This window comes from Bison bison, unplaced genomic scaffold (assembly GCF_000754665.1).
Source record: "Bison bison bison isolate TAMUID 2011002044 unplaced genomic scaffold, Bison_UMD1.0 scf7180017864503, whole genome shotgun sequence".
Lineage (NCBI taxonomy): Eukaryota > Metazoa > Chordata > Mammalia > Artiodactyla > Bovidae > Bison > Bison bison.
In genome coordinates this window covers 7,282,284-7,307,584 of record NW_011495061.1, presented here as the reverse complement: position 1 = coordinate 7,307,584, position 25,301 = coordinate 7,282,284, and the positions used below count along the sequence as shown (strand labels likewise).

The following is a 25,301-nucleotide window of genomic DNA, read 5'->3' as shown; positions in this document are numbered from 1 at the left end:
TCATGAAAAAGCAAGAGAGTTCCAGAAAAACATCTATTTCTGCTTTATTGACTATGCCAAAGCCTTTGACTGTGTGGATCACAATAAACTGTGGAAAATTCTGAAAGAGATGGGAATACCAGACCACCTGATCTGCCTCTTGAGAAATTTGTATGCAGGTCAGGAAGCAACAGTTAGAACTGGACATGGAACAACAGACTGGCTCCAAATAGGAAAAGGAATATGTCAAGGCTGTATATTGTCACCCTGATTATTTAACTTATATGCAGAGTACATCATGAGAAATGCTGGACTGGAAAAAACACAAGCTGGAATCAAGATTGCTGGGAGAAATATCAATAACCTCAGATATGCAGATGATACCACCTTTATGGCAGAAAGTGAAGAGGAACTAAAAAGCCTCTTGATGAAAGTGAAAGTGGAGAGTGAAAAAGTTGGCTTAAAGCTCAACATTCAGAAAATGAAGATCATGGCATCCGGTCCCATCACTTTATGGGAAATAGATGGGGAAACAGTGGAAACAGTGTCAGACTTTATTTTTCTTGGCTCCAAAATCACTGCAGATGGTGACTGCAGCCATGAAATTAAAAGACGCTTACTCCTTGGAAGGAAAGTTATGACCAACCTAGATAGAATATTCAAAAGCAAAGACATTACTTTGCCAACAAAGGTCCATCTAGTCAAGGCTATGGTTTTTCCAGTGGTCACGTATGAAGGTGAGAGTTGGACCATAAAGAAAGCTGAGCACTGAAGAATTGATGCTTTTGAACTGTGGTGTTGGAGAAGACTCTTGAGAGTCCCTTGGACTACAAGGTGATCCAACCAGTCCATTCTAAAGGAGATCAGCCCTGGGATTTCTTTGGAAGGAATGATGCTAAAGCTGAACTCCAGTACTTTGGCCACCTCATGCGAAGAGTTGACTCATTGGAAAAGACTCTGATGCTGGGAGGGATTGGGGGCAAGAGGAGAAGGGGACGACAGAGGATGAGATGGCTGGATGGCATCACTGACTCGATGGACGTGAGTCTGAGTGAACTCCGGGAGTTGGTGATGGACAGGGAGGCCTGGCGTGCTGGGATTCATGGGGTCGCAAAGAGTCAGACACGACTGAGCAACTGATCTGATCTGATTCAGCATTGACAAGAAGATTCACAGAAGTAAAATATCCATTAATTTTTTTAAAATTAATCATGTTTATATGATATCTTTGGAAAAAATATGATATAATCTCTACTTTTAATTTCTAACTTCTTTATTAAAGCAGGTCTAAAACCCTAGGAAAAGATTTGTCTTGAAATTTTACCCACAACCCCATAAATTCTTAAAAAGCAACAACTTTTTATTCTCTCCAGTGTATATGTGTTAGTCATTCAGTCATGTCCAATTATTTGCGACTCCATGGACTATAGCCCACCAGACTACTCTGTCCGTGGGATTCTCCAGGCAAGAATACTGGAGTGGGTAGCCATTCCCTCCTCCAGGGGATCTTCCTGACCCAGGGATCAAACTCAGGTCTCCTACATTGCAGGTGGTTCTTTACCATCTGAGCCACCAGGGAAGCCCAATTATTTCTCCTTAATTGGGGTAGCAAATCTGTTTTCAAGCAGTTTATATATAGTTATATTTGTATTTATCTTACTAATACTTCTGAACTTTGTTTTATTTAATAAGATATATGTATCTGAAGATTTAAGATTCTGTTACCCCAAAGATTGGGCTTCCCAGGTGACTCAGTGGTAAAGAAACTCCCTGCCCAGGAGGGGATGCAGATTTGATGCCTGGGTCGAGAAGATATCCTGGAGGAGGGAATGGCAACCTACTCCAGTATTCTTGCCTGGAGAATCCTATGGACAGAGGAGCCTGGCATACTACAGTCTGTAGGGTCACAAAGACACCAGACACATTGAAAGACGCCAGACACTGTTAAGTGGTATTTGGCCATGAAGTCCAGTCTCCTGAATTCTTGTCTAGTTGCTCTTTCTATTCTCACTGAATCTTTGTCTAAAATATAATGAATACTCTTCAAAAAAAAAAAAAAAACAGCGAGAGGGGAGAAGTAACTGACTGTATACTTAGAATATATTATAAGGCAGTAGTAATTAAAGTGGTACAGTACTTATCAGAATAAAACAGAATCAAGGGCCCAGAACCAGTCTTTGATACACATTTAAAAAGGATGCAGTGTATGATTATCTAAGCCACAAAGTAACAAGAAATATGAACACTTTTAAAATATCATTGAGGTACTGTTGCTCTTGTCTGTTTGGTCACTAACTCATGTCCAACTCTTTGTGGCCCCATGGACTGTAGCCCCCCAGGCTCCTCTGTCCATGAAATTTCCCAAGCAAGAATACTGGAGTGGGCTGTCATTCCCTTCTCCAGGGGATCTTCCCGACCCAGAGATTGAACATGCCTTCCTGCATTGGCAGGTGGATTCTTTACCACTGAGCCACCAGGGAAGAAAGTCCCTTGAAAGAGAGCTTGGACGGTTATACATTCTGGATCTCTCTTTTCCCCAGATCTTTATAAATGCTCCACTGTATTCAGTCTTGCCAAGAAGTCTTAAGACCAGCTTATTTACAGCACCTCTCAATCCTCACCTTTCCCTGTAGGTGGCTTACTCTTTCTATGAGGGTAGTTGGAGAAGATATATAGATACAGATCTATATAAGATATATCTACATATATAGAAAGAATAAGATTATATATACATGTGTTTTTTTCTGTAGTGGTGTGCTTTTTCAGTCTGCAAATTTGGCTTTTCTCTCCATGGAGGAAATTTTTTCTTCTCTCATGTCTTTGACCCTGTTCTTTGTTGCTTTTGTTTTTCCCCTTCTTCAGAGCCACCATTATCTGGAAATTTCTCATCAGTGTCTTCACTGGAGGTCCATTATTCTGCCTCTCAATACTTTAATCTTTCTTTCCTTTTTTATTCCTTATGCTCATCTCAGTTTCCTCCACTAACTCAACTTGAGGCTTTGTTCTTATTTCCTCATATTTCCAACATATTGGTTAGATCTACGTTTTTAGAATTTTTTGCTTTATTATTTTTGGTCTTCAGTTTATTTTCTTAGATTGTAATCTTCTTCCATTTTATGCCATCCTCTAATTTCACCTCTGATTCTTTTTTTCGTTTTGAGGGGGAGTTCTAATTTCTCCTAGAGTCAAAGCACTTGTGCCATGCCCTTTACACAAAAATGCATTTTTGACATGTTCTTGCATCTCTGTTTCTATCCTGACATCTGTGGCCTGTGTGTTTCCTTTCTTCTTTCCTTTACACCTTCCTCCCTGCTTTCCTTCCTCTTTTCACTATTTTTGTGTAGTTGCCATGACATTTGCTTTCATTTAATTTATTTTTGATGAGAACATTTCTACTTGAAGTTTCTCTTGACCTAGATATATTGTGTAGATCAATTTTCATTGACTTCTTCCTACCTTTTCTGAGATCTCTGTCCTCCTGGCTGTGCTGAGTTGAGGACTGGGTGTTTTGTGTCTGCTTGGTCACTGCTTAGAGAATGGGGAAAAGAGGAAGTTCAGATGGAGCTGTGGGTAGTGGTGGTTGCGGGTTGGTTTCTGCTCTTTTTCTGTAATTTTGTTTGTACCGTAGCACTTGAATTTATGACACCGAAGTTGGGGTATATCTTATTCCCTTGGGTGGCCAGTAGTAAGGCATGGATTATTTCACCAATTCAGAGTAGAATTATAGGGACAATCTGCCCAGATGTTTCTTTTCCACACTTGACCCATCTATTGCCAGCAGCCACTCTCACTCTTCTGCCAGAGAAAGGAAGGAAAAGACAGGCAAAATTCAGAGTTTGGTCACTCTGCTATTTCTCAGAAGTGCAGGATAGGTGGGTTGATTTTCAGCTGGGGTTTTCCATGTGTCTTCTGCCACTCACTCCATCAGCGGGACTTGTTTGATTTATTTTCTCATGTATCTTCCTTTCTGGTAAATCCCTTTATATTGTTTGAGATTATCAGCTGGTAGAATACCATGCTGTCATTCTGCTTTTCCTTTCTTTTCCTCGCCTCCTCATTATGAAAAACAAACAGCCGCACAGGCAATCTTTCATCTTGTTGGAGTGTTGTTTGGTGGTGTGGAGATCTTTCTACTCCAGAGAAACTTTCTGAACACCTCTTCATCTGCCCACTCACCCCTTGGTCCTGTTCTCTTCTGGCTCTGTAGTCACAAAAGTAACTACAAAAGTTTATCACAACCTTACCACTACCTCTGATATCTTCCTCTCAGGACTGATTCTTTGAGGGAGGAAGAAAGGGTTAACAAGGTTGGGAGCTCTACATTTATTTCTAGGAAATTTTTTCTCTGACCATTATTTTTAAAGATTATTATCATTTCCTGTATTGAGAGTTGTGATATATTTTTAGTTGACTTTAAAATTTTGTGTTGGCATTGTCGTCAGTTTGGTTGCAATCAGGAGGGTGGCTGGTTCTGAGAGCCACTTGTTCTAGGACCACCATTTTAAAAAATAATATTTACTTATTGATTTGGCTGTGTCAGTTCTTAGTTGCAGCATGCAGGATCTTTGATCTTCACTGTGGCATGTGAGATCTTTAGTTGACGCGTGTGGGGTCTCTTTCCCTGATCAGGAATCGAACCTGGGACCCCTGCATTGGAAACCCAGAGTCTTAGCCACTGGACCACCAGGGAAATCCCATGGGATCACTCTTAAGACAGCCATTTTAATGGGTGGGGTTCTACCTAGGGGACTTTTCCAGGCAAAAAACCCCCTCATATGACTTCACTATGGTGATTAGATCTTGTATAATTCTATCAATCCTACAGATTTCCTCAGGAGCCCAGTTCTTCATTATCTCTCTGCTGGGTGAAGTGGGGATACATAAAGGCAGAGTGAGGCCAAAGGCACCACAAGGTTTGCCCTCTGTCACATGGAAATGTCAGAGAGCAGTGCCAGGGCAGAACTCAAGAGGTGACAGGTAGCTAAGAGAAGTAGCTACCTGATATGAGTAGAATCTCAGATCCCAAGAAGGATTGCTGGCTGCCGTGGCTCTGATAGATGGTTCTCCAGACTTTGCTGGATGCCTTGAGGGCCAGGAACATCATCAACACTGTTCAGTTGTTGGAAGGATCTAAGTATGTAAACATTCTTCACCTAGAGCCAAAGTATACCTAATCATCTCACCACGTGATCTCACTTGAGGAGGCTTCTAATTCATGACTCCCAATCTTAGCTCCATTTAGCTGGCTACCACAACCTTGCCCACAGTCCTGATCGCAGGCCTTGACTATAGTTCTAGAAATCTGCTGGGCCCAAATCCATGAAAGATGGTAAGGGATGGATAACTATAAAGTCCTGCAATAGAAAGTAAGCATTGTATGAGACATAGATATTTGATTTAGCTCAAGTAAAAGAGATTTGAGACTTTTAATTTGAAGTGTGCTATGAGCCCATAGGGCACAGCAAGTCTATGCCAAATGAATAACTGAGGTCAATGCAAAGGACATTGCCAACATGCTCCAGAGATAAGAGTTTGATGAAGGACATTGGAGCCTCTGGGGTAGCAACAACCAGAATGTAGGGGCATGGGATGTATCTAGAGGCCACGCTGAACAGTTGGGAAAATGGAGAAAGGAAGCTTTGGAGCTGTCTGTGAACATGAGAAAAATTTGTGGCAAAGAGAACACTTGGTTTGTTATTTCTGTCTTCAGAGCACAGACCAAGGAAGGTTAGGAGATATTTGGGGAAAAAAAAATTTTTTTATTGGTCCTGAGGCAACTCAGGACAACTAACTCAGAGGCAACTATTTCAGAGGTCCACAAAAGATCAAAGATTTAATGACCTTAGCTTTACTCTGGAAAAACCCTGTTTCTACTCCTATCTGTGGGAATATGGAAGCAAATTCTTATTTCTAAGTGGGACACAGATAATAGAATTCACTTGAGGAAGATTAGTTGGGCAGCCAGCCTCCTGAGAAGTCTGCCAAAGAGAGGGGACTTTTCTAAACATTATAGCCAACAAGCCAACCAGCTTCCAATTGCCAAAAACCAATCTCAGACCCCAGACAAAGGAGACTGCTTGGTACTGTGGGGAGCGGTGGGAAGAACAGAGAACTTGGAGCAGATAGAACTGTTTATAGTCCATGCCATTTACCAGTTCTGTGACTGTAAGCAAGTTACTGGGTTGGTCAAAGGGTTTGTTTGGATATACCCAAATGAACTTTTTGGCCAACACAATATTAATCTTGCTGAGTCTTGGTTTACCCTCCTGTAAAATGGGATGATTAAAGTCTAGCTCATTGGATTATTGCGAGGATAAAATAACAATCATGAAGCCCCTGGCATATAACCAAGCTCTAATAAATGTTAAAGTTCTTCCTTACCCCCTGAAGCAAATTGCCAAGAATATTACTGTGATTTCAAACAGACATTTTATAAGTTAAATACTTTTTTCTGTTTTTCCAGGACACCCTTCTGAACTCTCCTCAGCTATTGAGGAAGAAGAGTCAAAGGGCGGGCTGGATGTCATGCCCAATATTTCTGATGTGCTGCTTCGCAAACTGCGGGTCCACAAGTCCCTCCCTGGAAGGTAAAATCAGGGCGTGGGCTGCACAAGAGCCCACACTGGGGGGCCCCTGTGTTCGATTCTGGATGGAACACAAGAGCACCAGACTTGAGCTTTGACCCCAGAAAGGCCAAAGTCCAATTGTCCAGGCAGGGCTAATGCACCCAAAACAAAGAGAATAATAAAGGGCCACGTGAGGTGGTTCCAACTCAGCACGTAAGGTTCATAAGTGATGCAAACAACGCCATCGAGAAAGTGAAGAGACAAACCACAGAACAGGAGGAAATATTTGCAAAGCATGTATATGATAAGGGGTTTCTTTCTGTAATATATAAAGAACTTATAATTCAATAACACAACATTTGTTAAATTTTAAAAATAATTTAAAATTTTTTATTGAAATATAGTTGTACAATATTATATAAGTTACATATATACAGTATAATGACTCACAATTTTAAAAGGTTGTACTTCATTTATAGTCATCATAAAATACTGACTATATTCCCTGTTTTTGGTTTTTGTACAATGTCTCTTTACAGTCTTTTTTTTTTTTTAACTATAGTTTGTACCTCTTAATCCCATATTCCTATATTGCCCTTCTTCCTTCCTCTTTCCCTCTCCCCTACTGGTAACCCATATCTGTAAGTCTGTTTCTTTTTTGTTGTATTTACTAGCTTGATGTACTTTTTCAGATTCCACAAAAGTGAGATCATAAAATGTTTGTCTTTCTCTGTCTGACTTATTTTACCTAGCATGATGCCCTCCGAGTCCATCCATATTGCTGCAAATGGCAAAATTTCAATTTCATTTTTTATGGCTGAGTAGTATTGACAACTAATATCTTTAAGTGGACAGAAGATTTAAATAGACATTTCTTCAAAGAATGTGTATGAGGGGTCAATGAACACATGAAAGTATGCTCAGCATCATTAGTCATTCAGTTCAGTCGCTTAGTCATATTTGACTCTCTGTGATCGCATGGACTGCAGCACACCAGGCTTCCCTGTCCATCACTAACTCCTGGAGCTTGCCCAAACTCATGTCCATCGAGTCGACAATGCCATCCAACCATCGCATCCTCTGTCGTCCCCTCCTCATCCTGCCTTCAATCTTTCCCAGCTTCAGGGTCTTTTTAAACGAGTCAGCTCTTCGCATCAAGTGACCAAAATATTGGAGCTTTAGCATCAGTCCTTCCAATGAATATTCAGGACTGATTTCCTTTAGGATGGACTGGTTGGATTTCTTTGCAGTCCAAGGGACTCTCAAGAGTCTTCTCCAACACCACAGTTCAAAAGCATCAATTCTTTGACGCTCAGCTTTCTTTATGGTCCAACTCTCACATCCATACATGACTGCTGGAAAAAATATAGCCTTGACTAGATGGACTTTTGTTGGTAAAGTAATGTCTCTGCTTTTTAATATGCTGTCTAGGTTTGTCATAGTTTTTCTTCCAGGGAGCAAGCATCTTTTAATTTCATGGCTGCAGTCACCATCTGCACTGATTTTGGAGACCAAGAAAATAGTCTGTCAGTCTTTCCATTGTTTCCCCATCTATTTGCCATGAAGTGATGGGACCAGACGCCATGATCTTAGTTTTCTGAATGTTGAGTTTTAAGCCAGCTTTTTCACTCTCCTCTTTCACTTTCATCAAGAGCCTTTTTAGTTCCTCTTCGCTTTCTGCCATAAGGGTGGTGTCATCTGCATTATCTGAGGTTGTTGCTTTCTCTCCCAGCAGTCTTGATTTCAGCTTGTGCTTTATCCAGTCTGGCATTTTGCATGATTTACTCTGCATATAAGTTATATAAGTAGGTAGACAATACACAGTCTTGACGTACTCCTTTCCCAATTTGGAACCAGTCCGTCGTTCCATGTTCTGGTTCTAACTGTTGCTTCTTGACCTGCACACAGATTTCTCAAGAGGCAGGTAAGGTGGTCTGGTATTCCCATCTCTTGAAGAATTTTACGCAGTTTGCTGTGATCCACACAGTCAAAGGTTTTAGTATAGTTAATGAAGCAGAGGTAGATGATTTTCTGAAATTCTCTTGCTTTTTCTATGATCCAACGGATGTTGGCAATTTGATCTCTGGTTCCTCTGCCTTTACTAAATCCAACTTGAACACCTGGAATTTCTCAATTCAAGTACTGTTGAAGCCTAGCTTGGAGAATTTTGAGCATTACTTTGCTAACGTGTGAAATGAGTACAATTGTGTGGTAGTTTGAACATTGCTTGGCATTGCCTTTCTTTGGGATTGAAATGAAAACTAATCTTTTCCAGTCTTGTGGCCACTGCTGAGTTTTCCAAATTTGCTGGCATGTTGAGTGCAGCACTTTCACACCATCATCTCTGAGGATTTGAAATAGCTCAGCTGGAATTCCATCACCTCCACTAGCTTTCTTTGTAGTGATGCTCCCTAAGGCCTACTTGACTTCACATTCCAGGATGTCTGGTTCTAGGTGAGTGATCACACCATCGTGGTTATCTGGGTCATTAAGATCTTTTTTGTATAGGTCTTCTGCGTATTCTTGCCACCTGTTCTCAATATCTTCTGCTTCTGTTAGGTCCATACTGTTCTTTCCTTTATTGTGCCCATCTTTACATAAAATGTTCCCCTTGTATCTCTAATTTTCTTGAAGAGATCTCTAGTCTTTCCCATTCTGTTGTTTTCCTCTATTTCTTTGCATTGATCACTGAGGAAGGCTTTCTCATCTCTCCTTGCTGTTCTTTGGAACTCTGCATTCAGATGGATATATCTTTCCTTTTCTCCTTTGCCTTTTGTTTCTCTTCTTTTCTCAGCTATTTGTAAGGCCTCCTCAGACAATGATTTTGCATTTTTTGTACTTCTTCTTGGGGATGGTTTTGATCACCACCTCCTGTACAGTGTTCTGAACCTTGGTCCATAGTTCTTCAGGCACTCTATGTATCAGATCTAATCCCTTGAATCTATTTGTCACTTCCACTGTATAATTGTAGGGATTTGATTTAGGTCATACCTGAATGGTCTACTGGTTTTCTGTACTTCAGTTTCAAGCCTGAATTTTGCAATAAGGAGTTCATGATCTGAGCCACAGTCAGCTCCTGGTCTTGTTTTTGCTGACTGTGGAGAGCTTCTCCATCTTTGGTTACAGAGAATATAATCGATATGATTTCGGTATTGACCATCTGGTGATGTCCATGTGTAGAGTCGTCTCTTGTGTTGTTGGAAGAGGGTGTTTGCTGTGATCAGGCAAAACTCTGTCAGCCTTTGCCTTGCTTCATTTTGTACTCCAAGGCCAAACTTTCCTGTTATTCCAGGTACCTCTTGACTTCCTACTTTTGCATTCCAGTCCCCTATGATAAAAAGGACATCTTTTTCTGGTGTTAGTTCTAGAAGGTCTTGTAGGTCTTCATAGAACCTTTCAACTTCAGCTTCTTCAGCATTAGTGGTTGGGGCATAGACTTAGATCACGGTGATATTGAAAGGTTTGCCCTGGAAACAGATCATTCTGTCATTTTTGAGATTGTACCCAAGTACTGCATTTAGGACTCTCTTGTTGACTATGAGGGCTGCTCCATTTCTTCCAAGGGATTCTTGCCCACGGTAGTAGATATAATGATCTTCTGAATTAAATTCGCCCATTTCAGTCCATTTTAGTCGACTGATTCCTAAAATATTGATGTTCACTCTTGCCATCTTCTGTTTGACCACTTCCAATTTGCCTTGATTCATGGACCTAACATTCCAGGTTCCTATGCAATATTGTTCCTTACAGCATCTGACTTTGCTTCCATCACCAATCACAACCACAACTGGGTGTTGTTTTTGCTTTGGCTCAGCCTCTTCATTCTTTCTGGAGTTATTTCTCCACTCTTCTCCAGTAGCATATTGGGCACCTACCAACCTGAGGAGTTCATCTTTCAGTGTCATACCTTATTTGACATTTCACAATGCTAATAGGGCTCTCAAGGTAAGAATACTGACGTTGTTTGCCATTCCCTTCCCCCAGTGGACCACGTCTTGTCAGAACTCTCCACCATGACCCGTCCGTCTTGGGTGGCCCTACATAGTTTCATGGCTCATAGTTTCATTAAGTTAGACAAGGCTGTGATCCAAGTGATCAGTTTGGTTAGTTTTCTATAACTGCAGTTTCCATTCTGTCTGCCTCTGATGGATAAGGATAAGAGGTTTGTGGAAACTTCCTGATGGTAGGGACTGGCTGTGGGGGAATCCTGGTCTTGCTCTGATGGGCAGGGCCATACTAAGTAAATCTTTAACCCAATTTTCTGTTGATGGATGGGGCTGTGTTCTCTCCCTATAGTTTGGCCTGAGGCCAAACCAGGATTGGGGGTCCTCCTTCAAAAGGACTTATGCCAGGACTGTTGTATTCAGTGCCCCTGACCCCACGGAAGGCCACTATCTACCCATGCCTCCAATGGAGACTCCTGGACACTCATAGGCAAGTCTGGCTCAGTCTCTTGTGGGGTCATTGCTCCAGTTTGTGGGTTTGTCTGCTCGGTGGCTCTATGGTGGGGCTCACAAGCCAGGCTTCCCAGGACTGCTGCTGCCAGAGTCCCTGTCCCTGCAGCAGGCCTCCGCTGACCTGTGCCTCCACAGGAGACACTCAAACACTCAAAGGCAAGTCTGGCTCAGTCTCTTGTGGGGTCCCTGGGTCCTGGCATGCACAAGGTTTTGTTTGAGCCCTCCGAGCATCTCTGGAAGGTATGGGCTTTGGTTCTAAATGTGGTTTTTCCCCTCCTACCCTTGTCGAGGCTTCTCCTTTGCCCTTGGATGTGGGGTCTTTTTTGGGTAGGCTCCAATATTCTCCTGTCAATGGCTGTTCAGCAGTTAGCTGAAATTTTGGAGTTCTCAGAGGAGAGGATGAGCGCACGTCCTTCTACTCTGCCATCTTTAAGGTGCCTGCCTTTCCTCATCTTTTAGTCATTAGGGAAATGCAAATTCAGATGGTTTATCATGAATAATAACTTCATTGAATGATTTATCATTTATCATAAATGAGATATAATTTTAAATCTCTAGAATAGTTATAATAGAAAACATGTGCTGTGCTATGTTTAGTCGCTCAGTTGTGTCCAACTTTTTGCGACCCCATGGACTGCAGACCTCCAGGCTCCTCTGTCCATGGAGATTTTCCAGGAAAGAATACTGGAGTGGGTTGCCATGCCCTCCTCCGGGGGATTTTCCCAACCCAGGAATCGAACCCAGGTCTCCCATATTGCAGGCCAATTCCTTACGGACTGTGCCACCAGGGAAGCCCAATAAAAAGTTGGGCAATAGCAAATGTTGGTGAGGATGTGGAAGAATTGAAATTCTCAGTAAAATGGTACAGCCAATTTGAATAACAATCCCTTGAAAAGTTAAACGTACAGTTATCATCAGTTCATTCACTCAGTCGTGTCCGACTCTTTGCGACCCCATGAATTGCAGCACACCAGGCCTCCCTGTCCATCACCAACTCCCGGAGTTCACCCAAACTCATGTCCATTGAGTCAGTGATGCCATCCAGCTATCTCATCCTCTGTTGTCCCCTTCTCCTCCTGCCCCCAATCCCTCCCAGCCTCAGAGTCTTTTTCAATGAGTCAACTCTTCGCATGAGGTGGCCAAAGTAGCCCAGCAATTCCACTCCTATATATATAGCAGAGATGAAAATATGTGCCCACACAAAAACTGGAATGTGAATGTTCAATAACAAGTATTTTTCATAATAGCTAAAAATGGAAACAAACCAAATGCCTATCAACTAATAAACAGAGAAGTAAAATCTGATATATCCATAGAATAGAATACTATTCAGCCATAAAAATGAAGTATTTGTATATGCTACCAGGTGGATAAACCTTGAAAACATTATGGTAAGTGAAAGAAGTCAGTCAGTATTGTATGACTCCATTTATATGAGATATCCAGGATAGGGACATCCATAGAGACAAAGGAGATTAGCGGTTGTCTAGGGCTCAGGATGGGGGTTGGGAGAGTGACTGCTAATTGGTTCAGAGTTCCTTTTGGGGATGATTAAAAAGTTCTAAGGTTGACTGTAATGATGTTTGTACAATTCTATGAATTACAAATGTAAAAGAATGAAAAAAAGGGAAGAACAGTAGATGCAAAGGCCCTGGGGCCACATGAGATAAGTGTGTTTGAAGAGGAAACAGCCTTCAAGGCTGAGAAAGAGAGTCTGGTAGGGGACAGTTCAGAGGCCCTTGATTTTATTCTAAGGCCTCTTAAGGCAGTTTGAATTCTGAGGCACACAATGATATCCAAACTGGTCTCCTCATACGTCGCCACCTTTTTGGAGGTAATGGCTTTGCCCCCTTGCCTGCCGGTGACAGTTCATGAGGTAGAGCGCTCTGCTTTGGGAGCTGGCCTTGTCATGCAGTTTCTTTACCTAAACCACACCTCCCTGAGCCCTCAAGGCCTTATACATTAAAAAAAAAAAAAGTGTTCTATAGCAAAAAGAAAAGCAGCCAATGAGTAATCAAGGTTGAAAAATAAGTTTGGTTAATAATTGATGAAAACATGTAATTTTCACATAATGTCCAAACAAAGTCAAGAGTCAAAGGTAAGCTCAATGAGTTTTGTTGCACCATATAAGCAAGACATGCATGCTCTATAGGAGAGTTGAGATTGTTGGCTGGCCCCCAGAGGAAAGGGCCTGACGGATGGGGTTGTGGCAAGAATTGCAAGCATCCAACATCTTTGCAGTTGTTTATCTCATGCTCTGTACTCTGCTGACTGCATGGCCATGGGGTCTTGTTGTCTCATCCTGACAGGAAGGTTCTCATAGTCCCTTGTCAGGGGTGAGAACCAGCCCCTTGCAGAGACTGCTGACCCCTACCTTTGCTCTCAGGGTCTCTCCGCACCCGTCAAAGGGAGGAAGCTGTGTTTCCTGAGAGCCTTATCGATGACACACTGTGTTGCCAAGTCCTGTGACGCCGGTGGGACTCCTCGTCCTCCCCAGCACAGGAAAGGGCCCGTGTGTTGTTTACGTTGTCCAGGTTTCTGAGCTGGGCTAGCTGTAGTCACCAGCCAGAGCGGTGTCCGCGCGAGCGTGCAGAGTGGAGGGTGCTTGCTGGGGGAACCACGCCCTCTGCACCAGCTGGGACTCTCTCTCCTGATCTGATTCCAGCCATCAGAGGAGGCCCTTGGTAGGGAGAAGAGCTCTGGCCACTCTTTCCTGCCATTCATTCTCTGGCTCACATGCGCCCTCATCACAGTCCTCAGGGGCAAGAGAAGGGCCAGGCTTTACAGACCTGAGCAGCCCCGGAAAGATGACAATGGCTGTTCAGATGTATACAACTCATAAATTGTATAGCTTGTGTATTCTCTCATTAAGACTTCACAACACGCCTGTTAGTCATAGTAATAATCAACACTCCTGAGTGCCCACCACGTGTAGACATCACATGTATATACACAGATGTACACATACACGTATATACATACATATATGTGCTTGTATACGTATATACACATAAACAACTGTGTAGATGTCACATATGTATGAATATAAGCCCACATATATATGCATGTATTGTACATATATATTTACATACATACATGTATTCCTTATAAGACTCCTGCAAGATAGATATTATTCCCATTTTATAGATGAGCAAACTTAGATTAAAGAGCTCACCCAAAGTCACCGTTAGTGGAGGCACTTGTAGAGCACTGAGCCCAGAATCTAATATTTTCCAGCACACTTCCTCTGTAGGAGTCGGCGTCCGGGCAGTCTCTCACAGGTTATAGAACTCACGCAAAGTGCACCCTGCATCTTCTCCATCTCGCTAGCCCTGCTTACTCCAATTCCTGGAAACACCTGGTCTGCTGGTTGGTCAAAGCCACCTTTGGGTTTATTTCGTGGGTTGGACAAAGTTCATTTCTGTGTCTTTTTCTTTTTCACAGTGCCCCTCCACTCACTGAAAAGGAAGTCGAGGTAAGTAATTCTAGTGCTTTATGAAATTGAGTACTTGGGCATGAGTGGCTTTATTCAGAACATTCCCTTCTCCAGCCTCTGCTCCTGACATTTTCACACAAACATGAGAACGAGTGACCATGGAGGAAATATGGGCACTGTGATCAGACCAACTGAACCAGCCATCCCGCCGCCCCCCCACCCTAGTTAATGAAGATTTTAACAACTTTGGTCAGGGATAAGAAGGTAATTGGCAGTCCCACATTTCTTCAAAGATTGTTTTCTTTAAAAGCATGACTTAAGTACACAAAGTCAGCTGGGAGGCTGCAGAGTGAATCAAATTTATTTTTTAAATTATTAAAATAGGATCAGATTTCATGTTTCAAACTTTAGAAGATGAAGGTGCTTTCCTTCTAAGTGTTTCAGACATAAGGAAGCCAGTTCAGCCATGGTGAGAGACTGTGGGGGCAGCTCTCTCACCTCGACTGATCCCCCCCAGGGCCTCCTCATCTCTGTAGAGACGCTGTCCCATTGGGGATGGTGAGAGAGCTGAGAGGCATTTCATTCTGGTGAAGGGGTAGATGGACAAAGAGAATGCATCGGAGGGGAGACAGTGAGGACCTCCAACACCAGCAGCAGTTTGTTTCCATGACAATTTTATGTCAATGCTGACAGAAGGAAGGGAGCAGGAACATAGATGATTCCAGAATTTCTTTTCACTTCGGGTTAGGGGGATGGAAGGTTTTACAATCTTATAGCATGGTTTACCCCTGATAACAAGAAAGCGAACATACCCTTCCTGAGACTCAGTGGACCACATAAGCAGAGAGAGAGACAATGTGAAATACTGGCACAGATAGTAACAATTGCCTGGCACACAGACAGGGCACTTACAGCCCGTGACACACACATGTCCATGCTTTCAACTGACCCGCTCATCAGCTCTGAGAAACAGGTAGAGTAGGAAGCAGAACAAAGGAGGAAACTAAGGGATTAAATGACTCATCTGAGATCCCAGACCCAGTGCTTCGCAGAACCAACATTTGGATCCTCGTCTTCTGACTGAATTTAGGGCACTTTATATTGCACTGCCTTTAAAGGGGATAACCCAGGTATAGAGAACAAAACTTTGACCATTACTGATGAACTTGATTGAGGTTTGGGCAGGGCAGAAAATCCCCGCCCACTCACGTTGGTGGAGATGGCCATGGGTGGTTTGGTTAACAGTGCGCTCCTGTCCTCTGTGTGTTCTGACACAATCCGTGGTCAGCACAGTGAAAGGAGCATGGGCTTTGCAATCAGAGAGGCTGAGGCTGAATCCTGTCTCTGCTACTCCCCAGTGGCCCATTGAGCCAGTTAATGACCTCTCTCGGTGTCCATCTCTTTACCCATAAAGTGGACACAGCAGTTCCTGACACAGAATGTGGTTGAGGGATGAAATGAGCTAAAGTGCATGAAAGTCCTGGCAGTGCTGGCGCAGAGCAGACGTTTGCTACAGAGAAGATTCCGATGTTGCTCTCATCATCTTATTGAGTAGCTCAGGGTTTTCGGTTCTCCATCTGGAGATGTCTACCCACCGTGGACCATGTTACATGAACCTCAGACGCTCAGGCAGAATCAGCTCGCCCGAGGGTGGAAATCTGCTACCACTTGATGCAGGCAAGGCACATGAAGGCCATTGTTTACTTCCTGTGTGGAGTCCATCTGTCTGTCTCTCCTCTCCAGAAGTTTCCTACTAGCCCAGGAATTCCATGTGTGATGAACCCCACCTCTCAAAGTTCATTCATGCAGGCTGCATTTTTGGCATGGAATACTCTTTCCAGAAAACTTCTAACAGAATCATACCTGGTTTTATTTAATCTCCTGGCAGCTTCTAAAAGCTGCTTTCAGGATTTGGTATATTCAGATAAGATGCTGATTGAAATGTGCTTTGGATCAGCAGGCTTACATCTCAAGTAGAGTTTCTTTAAATACAGTAGTTTCATGCGAAACCTCCAAAACTCACGTGCCATAAATCCTAGCATGAATCCACATTGCTTACACAGTCAGCTATGTTGGCCTGAGTTTATCTAAACCCAAATACAGGATGTTATTTTCTTGACATTTAGGAAAAAGCAAAGTGTTACTCTCTTATTGTTTATTAGTAAAATGCGTTTGGTCTTCTGGTCCTGGGAAGGAACTGGTACGGACCTATTTCACCATCTTTTGTGCAGTTTGCTCCAAGAAGGGAGAGTTTCACTTGTACTTGGCTGCTTTGGGAGGGCTGATTCCATGAGATGATGTAAATGCTCATGCAAAAAACTCATCGGCAGCCTTGCTCCCTCCAGTACCTCCTCCTAGCGCTTCTTCCACATTCTTGTTCCCAACAGAACGTGTTTGTACAACTGTCCTTGGCCTTTAGAAATGACAGCTACACCCTGGAATCTAGAATTAACCAGGCAGAAAGGGAACGCAACCTGACAGAGGAAAACACAGAGAAGGAACTGGAAAACTTCAAAGCTTCCATTACGGTAATTGCAAAGCCTGACTGGAGAACCCTTGCAGGAGGGACTGTCCCCAGGGACTGGGCCAGGTGTCCTGCTTTTCATAGTCACCAAGAAGAGTCTCATGAAATGAGAAATGAGGCTGAGGCCCTGAGCCAAGCAGAAGCTTCCTCAGAGAGCTGAGACTGAGATCCTGAAGACCTGGTTACCTCAGGGCTGTGTGTAAGGCCTGTGAGTCCTCAGCAGCTTTTCAGGAAGGGGGCTGGGTGACCTGGGATGGCAGAGGGAGCACCTTGGGGACAAAAGACCCGGATGTGATTGCCTTCCTCTGGGCTGGCCAGATATATAGTGTCCACACTGGGCTTCTTCAACCCCAGAAACAGCTGCAGCTGGTGGCCTACAGAGGCCCCTCCTTTCGGTCAGGACAGCACAAGTCAAGTCTTGGTCTGCGAGGACCGCAGGTGATGTTCCTTCTCCCTCCCCAGTCCTCAGCTTCCCTCTGGCACCACTGTGAGCACCGGGAGACCTACCAGAAGCTGCTGGAGGACATTGCTGTCCTGCACCGCCTGGCTGCCCGCCTCTCCAGCCGTGCCGAGATGGTGGGGGCCGTCCGCCAGGTGAGCTCTGCTCTGCCTCTTGTAACTGGGGCTGAGTGTAAGCGCTGACAACTGCAGACACCACCAACTGATGCCTTCCTGTGACATCCTATGTCCCCAATTACGATTGTTTCAGAGTATTTTTGGCAGACCACTAAACTCTTGAGGTGCTCCCCCAGAAAAAACTTTTATGCCAGTGGTTAAGAACCCGCCTGTCAGTGCAGGAGATGTGAGAGATGATGGTTCAGTCCCTGGGTTGCGAAGATCTCCTGAAGGAGGGCATGGCAACCCACTCCAGTATTCTTGCCTGGAGAATCCTAAGGACAGAGGAGCCTGGCAGGCTACAGTCCGTGGGGTCACAAAAAGTCAGACACAACTGAAGCAACTTAGCCTGCACGCATGGATACCTACTGCATGGGAACTGCTGTGTGCTACCTTTCTTGGAGATTTCTAATGCATGTTGGCATAAGCAAGGCTTTGAGAAGTCCTGTAATGAAAATTCCTGTTTAACATTACCTATGTATTTCTCAAATGTATTTGAGTAAAGAACCATCCCTTCCTTCTTTTTTTTCTCCCTATAAAATACCTACTCAATTCCCATGGAATTTAGTGTTTGGCAAAACATGCTTTAGGAAAACCCACTTTGTTTCATTAATCCTCCCAGTAATCTTGGAAAGATATTCCTCAATAAAAATGTGAAGTCTCAGAAAGGTAATAACACAGTGATGGGCAAACCTGGGATGAAAGCCCAACTGTGGCTCCCTTGCAGCCACTTTGAAGTCCTGAGGCACACAAGGTACTGCCCCAACCCATCATGGTGTTGTGGGGCCAGACGGCCCGAGTTTCCATTCTGATTGTACCAGGGTTCACTGTGTGCCCTTGGGTCAGTTAACAAGCTCTCTGAGCGCCAGCTGCTCCAAATGTAAAATGCGGTGTCTGCCGTCCAAGGCTGCTGAGACACTTGTAAAGCCCCTGGATGTTGTTGTCACTGTTGCTGTTGCCATGGATCTGTGTACCATGTGTCCTGCCTCGTGGGTTGCATGACAGGGGTGTTCCTGGGGCCCAGCCCTGGGCGGTTCTCATTAGAATGAAAGAAGAACAAACCACAGGGCTGTCCCACCTATGTCCGTCCAGGGAAAAGTCACCCAACTTTCCTGAGTGGCAGCACCCAGAAAGCTCTTCCAGCTGGGAGCAGCACAGAGGGAGAGCTTTAGGGAAGTGACTGGTCTCGGCTCAGGGCTACGGGGACTTTGTCCAGGGTTTGGTCACTGAGCATGCCCCTCCACAGACAGGCAGGTTGTGGGCTCTCTGAGGGATTGGAGAGGTGTCAGCAGAGAAGACTCTTCACTTTGCACAGTCCTTGTGAACGTGCTTCTCACTCCAGCCTTCAGCCTTCTCCAAGTGGCTTCCTTGTCTCAGTCCTCAGAGTCCTCTCTGGTTCCGATGGACTGGTTCAGGCACTTATCCTCATTTTCCTTGTTGCTCTAGCTGCCACTCATCTTGTTTCCTTTAGACCAGTCTCCATTGGTGGACTGATTATGACACGCCTTTAAGACATTCAGTGGCTCCCCTCTTCCTTCAGAATGAGTCCAAAGCACTCAGTTCAGCTCTAACTCACCTTTTCATCTTGTGAACAAACCCAACCATTTGCTGATTCCTATATAAGCAGGATGACCTGTGCTTTCTTGGCTTTCCAGACAGTTCTGGTATATGCCTATTGCCCCAGCACAATTCCTGATAAGTAAGTGAAAGTCACTCAGTTGTGTCTGACTCTTTGCAACCCCATGGACTATAGCCCGCCCTGTTCCTCTATCCATGGGATTCTCCAGGCAAGAATACTGGAGTGGATTGCTATTTCCTTCTCCAGGGGATCTTCCCAACCCAGGGATTGAAACTGGGTCTCCCGCATTAAAGGCAGATTCTTTACTGTCTGAGCCACCAGGGAAGCCCTCAATTCCTGAAGGCATCCTCTTTACTCTCCAAAGGATTCTGTCTGGAGCGGGAATCCTCACGTTGATACAAGCCTGGTAATGTCCTGCCTCTAGACTTTGGCTCTTGGAGTTCCCTGAATGCGAACTGTCTCTCATGCCCATAGCTACATGCCCAGATGCTGCCCATGCCCTACATCACTTCAGCCTGTTTCATGAAGCCTCCCCCAACCCATTCTCCACAGGGAGGACTCTGTTCCTTCTCGTCTCCTGAGGCTTTATGGCTGGGCTTGTTCTTGTTCTCCTCGAGGGCAGGTGCCTGAGCCCCTGTTTCAGCTCACACCCCAGACAGCAAACTCTTAGAGTCATATCACTGTAACCTTTTGAATCCCACAGCCCAGATCCTGGCTCAGAGCAAAGAGGGCTGATGAGCTTTTCCTCTGCGTCCCTGCAGGAAAAACGCATGTCGAAAGCAACAGAAGTGATGATGCAGTATGTGGAGAACCTAAAGAGGACGTATGAGAAGGACCATGCAGAGCTCATGGAGTTTAAAAAACTTGCAAATCAAAATTCGAGCCGCAGCTGTGGCCCCTCTGGTAAGAAACTGGACTCCTGCCCACTGCCCCACCTTGGCCCTGTGATTATGGGTCCCTGATGGATCCAGGCTAGGATCACACCTATGGGGCAGTCCCAGGGCCTATGTCAGGGTGAGCAAGGCTTGCTGCCCCACCCAATGCTGTCCACAGGGGCCTTGCAGCCACTGCTCCCGTGAGCCCCGGGGGCCTGGAACCAGAAAGCACGAATGGCCCCCAAGCAACTCCTGATAAAAATAACCAGAGAAGCTGACTAGTGATGCAGAGCCCTTAGGCTGCAAGAATTTAACCTCCTTTATGAGACTGACTGGTGGCTCAGCTGGTGGAGAGTCCTGGCTGCAATGCAGGAGACCTGGGTTTGATCCCTCTGTTGGGAAGATCCCCTGGAAAAGGGAAAGGCTACCCACTCCAGTATTCTGACCTGGAGAATTCCATGGACTGTTTCATCCACTGGGTCACAGAGAGTCAGACACGACTGAGCAACTTGCACTTCACATGAGACTGCCAGACCCCAGACCTTAGAGGCTTTGTGCTGTGGGGTCCCCACTTTGGGCAGCACATGCTAAGGAATTTGCATTTTTATTCTGGAAAGCATTAGGGATCCAACCAAAGATTTTAATCAGGGAGTTTCCATCATCATATATAGTTTAGAAGATTCCCTCTGGCAATAGTGTGACAGTTACATCACTGGGATAAAGACAGAGACAGGGAAACCCACGAGCCGGCTATTACAGGAGTCCAGATAGAGGTGGAGTCTGGGCAGTGGGGGTGGAGTGAGAGCCTGGCTAAAGGAGTGACTGCTAAGATAACCAGCAGAACTGTGGGCAAGACAAGTGCTTTAAAGAAAGACTTTTTTTTTTTAAGTTCGGGACAGATTGCTATAGAACCACAGAGAGACGCCACCTTATTTCACTTGATACTGAATTGCAGTGTTTTTTTTTAATCTTTTATTGAAGTGTAGTTAATATACAATGTTGTGTTCATTACTGCTGTACAGCAAAGTGACTCAGTTTACATACATACGCATATACATTCCTTTTCATCTTCTTTTCCACTATGGTTTACCACAGGATTTTGAATGTAGTTCCCTGTGCTATGCAGTAAGAGAGTTGCTATGTTTTAAAGTAAAAATAGGAGTTTTCCAGACTAGAGGGGGAAATACATCACAGGTGGAGGAAACAGCATGTGCAAAGATGTGGAGGTTGGGGTGAGAAGACTCTGAAACAAACCATCTTCTGTTTGGTTGCGATGTTGGAGTGGGACAGTGACAGGCTGAAGGTAAGACTTAGACCAGGCCACGTGCCAGGCCTTGAGAACAGTCTGGGCGTTTGCCCCACAGGCAATGAGACACCCGTGAGTTTACTCCAGCGGCCATAGTCAGATCTTATTTTTAGAACATTGCTCTGACTTCAGAGCGGATGATGTATTAGGAGTGGACGTTGAGGAGTGGAGAGATGCGTTTGGAGGCTTTGCCGCAGTCCACAGGGAGGAGGATGGTGCTTTGGGCCAGGATCTGTCCTTGGGAGCTGCCAGGGTTTGAGCTCTGGCTGATGAGGGTGGTGTTAGTAGGAGAAAACAGACCTTTTAGTGACAGGAATCCCTATGGAATGCAAACATCCGTATTACCAAGAGCAGGAGGAGGGAAAGTATAACAGATGGAGAAACCTTTATAAACAGGAGGTTTCACAAGTTTCCTGGGGAATATCAGTGATACTTCCCAGAGTCCGAAGGCAGCGCACACTCACTCCAGACCGTCTGTTTTGGATCTTGGCAGCAAGGCTCCTGACCCACATGCATCTGGGCTTCTAACAAACATCTCTCTGTCAGTGTTGGAAGTTGGAGAAGCTGCCACCAAAGAAATCCTAACACGCAGGCTCTTGCATTGTTGTCCAGCAAGGTGCAGGGTCTCTCGCGTACCACGGAAGTTGGAGAAGCTGCCACCAAAGAAATCCTAACACGCAGGCTCTTGCATTATTGTCCGGCAAGGTGCAGGGTCTCTCAATTGCGTACCACCTTACCCACAATTTGTAGAATGAGCACAGTTGCCCATGAGTCTCATCCATTAGTTCTACAGACATTAACTGAGCACTGAGATGTGTGCCATGTGATACTGGACTAGAGAGGAGAAGGGTAGCCTGTGCCTGACCCAAGAGAGCTCCCAACCTGTGGTGAGGGCAGGGCAGGGAAAGTGGTGCCGTGACAGAAGGAAGCAGACTTTACGGGGCGCATGGCAGAGGCCCACGTTCAGTCTGGGGACACAAGAAAGTGCTTGCATTAAGACGGGAGGTAGCTGAGTGTTGAATGGTGAATGTGTGGTTTTCACAGTCTGGTTCCACTCCACTGTTTTTCCAAGCTACACTTCAGTTTGGGCTGGTACAGAGGGGCCAGACGTGCCCGAGACCATTCCCTGATGGTGCTTGTTCCTTAAGCTTTTATATGACTTCTTTGTTACATATGTAATCTTTCTCTATGCCTGAGACTCTGAAGACTACAGGGCAAGAAAAATATCTCTGATTTCGAGAAAGGTGATACACATTCAAAAGAAAAATATGACATCTATTTTTTTCTGAATGTGAAACATGTCAGTTGTCTGCATTTTGGATTAAGGTAGATTTCCAGAAGTATAAATACTGGCTCAGGGGAAAGGAATATTTATAAGGCTCTTAAAGCAAATTATTTCCAAATAACCCATTGATATCTCCATTTAATGGGTAACAGTAATGCTCAATTTATCATACCATGGACAATCCTGTCTTTTTTTTTTTTTCTTTTTAAAAGTATTTTTGACTTTGAACCAATTTTGTACCTCTTCTCATAGTTTTAATTTGTATTTCTTGACATTCATTTTCAAATGTTTGTTGGGCCTTTGTATTTCTACTTGTGTAAATTCTTTAATTCTTTGCCCCTCTTATGAGATTGGTATTTTATTAATTGCATTAACTTTTCATATACAAAGAATATTTTCTGGTACTGCTATTTTGGCTGACTGGAAAACTTGAAAATCCTTTGACTACAAATACTTAGAAATTTCTGCTGGATAAAGTGAATCAAACATTACCCAAAAGGAATAGCTGAATCCACAAGAAATACTCAGATACTAGAAAAGAAAAGAGAACTGAAACCAAGCTGACCCTGCAGTTTCCTTGAGGATAAGAGTCAGCCTCAGCTATCTGGACTCTGGGCTTTTGCACTCACGTGCAATCTGAGATGAGGCCTCAGAGACCCCATGGCAGGGAGCTGACTCTGAGCCTCCTATACAAAGTGAAGACTTTCCAAGGACTGCATCTTTGAAACAATCACCAAGTCACAATGGAACAAATCAAGGAAGTTTATCTGCTTCACCCTGGACTCTGATAGGAAAAAAACTTTCTCCTTCCTCATAGGAAAACTGCAAACCCACAAAGTACATGCCATAACAGAAGAGATGATGCAATATGCAGAGATTCTGAAAAGAACATCACAATGGTGCTGCTAGGAACACTATTGGAAATAAATATAAACCACTCTGGAGAGACACACCCTGTGCCCAGGAGACAAAGAATCCTCTAAATAAAACTTCACAGGAGATGAGTTGACAATATAAAATTATAAAATAAAACAGTCTACCATCAGTGAGAATCATCAGACACCCAAACAATAGGACTGTATCCTAAACACAGCAGATAATAAAGCAATCTTAAAATTTTTTTCAAGTTGTGTATAAAATTAGAGGCATAAAAGAACAAATAAAAAATATGAGAATAAAAATACAATTATAAAAAATATAATCCTAGATATGAGGAATAGAGGCATGAAAATTAAACACTCAGCTGTTTAGGAGTGGTAGTTACTTTCAGTTCAGCTGTTCGGTTGCTCAGTTGTGTACGACTTTTTGGTAGTCGGACCCTTTGGTAGCTCCTATAGTTGAAGCTGTTTCTCAGTATTCTCCTGGGCACACTTCTCCATCCCCTTGAAGTTAGGTGAGCAATGTGATTTGGCATTAAATGTCAGTGGCAGGACATGTATCACATTTGAGCTGAGATCCCTAAGACTAGTATGCAATTTTCCCTGTGTTTCCTTCCACCAGACATTGTAATCATCCCTGCTCCAGAATAGTAGAAGCTCCATCAGCCTGAGTCCTGAGTGAGGAAATGCAGAGCAGAGCCTGTTGCTGACTCATAAGCAGTGTAGCAAAAGCGAGTAATAAATCTTAGTTGTTATAAGCCACTGAGACTTTGTGGTGGTTTATTATTGTAGCATAACCTTGCTTATCCTGATTGGTGTAACATTTATATCAGATTAGGAATAGTTGAGGAAAAAAATTGTTAACCAGAATGCAGATTTGAGGAAGTCACCCACAATGTGGTTCAGAGGGATAAATTAATTTAAAATATGAAAGAAATGTTATAAGATATATGACATGGGATATAAAATAAAAAAAGATTTGAAATACACTTATTAGGATATACATCAGGAGAGAAAATATTCAAAGGAATTTCCCAGGAACTGAGGATTTTTCAGAACTAAAGAAAGACATGAATTGTTGCATTTAGAAAGTACAGAGAATCCCAAGCGAAAGAAAGAAAAACACATCAAAGAGAAACTTTATGGAACCCCAAGGGCAAAATGAAGATCTTAAAAATAACCAGAGAGAGAAGACAGATTATCCACAAAGGAGTGACAATTTCCACAACCAATACCGGTACCAGGAGACAACGAAGTCAAGTGTTGAAAGAGCTGAGAGAAAGTAACTGTTAACCTAGAGCTAATACGACCAACTAAACTGTCATGCAAGCTTAAGGGCTACGGAAAGACATTTTATGACAAAAACTGAGACAGTTTACCTCTCACAGCCCCTTACCAAAAGGACAATTAAAGAATGCACTTAAGGAAAAATAAAATGGAGATCGAAAGAAGGTTGAATGCAAGAAGAGATGGTAATCAGACATTTGTAAACATGTAAGTAAATCTAAACAACTAGCCACTATGTAAAACAGCAGTCACAATAATTTGAGATTACAAAAACCAAGTGAAGTAAAAACATTGAAAAACAGTAAGATTTGAAGGCATGATCATTGTTTTAAGGACGATTCAGGAAGAATAGAGATCTTGATTCATTTAAATCTAAAGTCAAATAACATGTTAAAAATTTAAGGGGGCACACTAAAGATTACAACTAAAATATATAAATTCCAAATCAATTTAGGGAGGGGGCAGTTAGAATAAATTTGATTTATGAAGCAAGGTAATTAGAAAATACAAAATA

The 25,301-nt window shown here is 43.6% G+C and overlaps 1 protein-coding gene and 1 non-coding gene across 4 annotated transcripts in view; one reads left to right on the top strand and one right to left on the bottom strand.

The window, feature by feature from the left end:
- MRVI1 (murine retrovirus integration site 1 homolog) overlaps positions 1-25,301 on the top strand; it is a 126,008-nt gene that overhangs the window by 77,379 nt on the left and 23,328 nt on the right. For all 3 annotated transcript variants that reach the window (XM_010829341.1, XM_010829340.1, XM_010829342.1), the window contains exons 12-16: positions 6,443-6,566; positions 14,447-14,477; positions 16,826-16,966; positions 17,425-17,556; positions 19,918-20,059. In XM_010829341.1, the coding sequence (XP_010827643.1) occupies positions 6,443-6,566; positions 14,447-14,477; positions 16,826-16,966; positions 17,425-17,556; positions 19,918-20,059 (570 nt within the window). The remainder of the gene's footprint in view (positions 1-6,442; positions 6,567-14,446; positions 14,478-16,825; positions 16,967-17,424; positions 17,557-19,917; positions 20,060-25,301) is intronic.
- Positions 4,597-4,669, bottom strand: TRNAG-UCC. Its single transcript has one exon. It is a non-coding gene; the product is annotated as a tRNA-Gly (tRNA).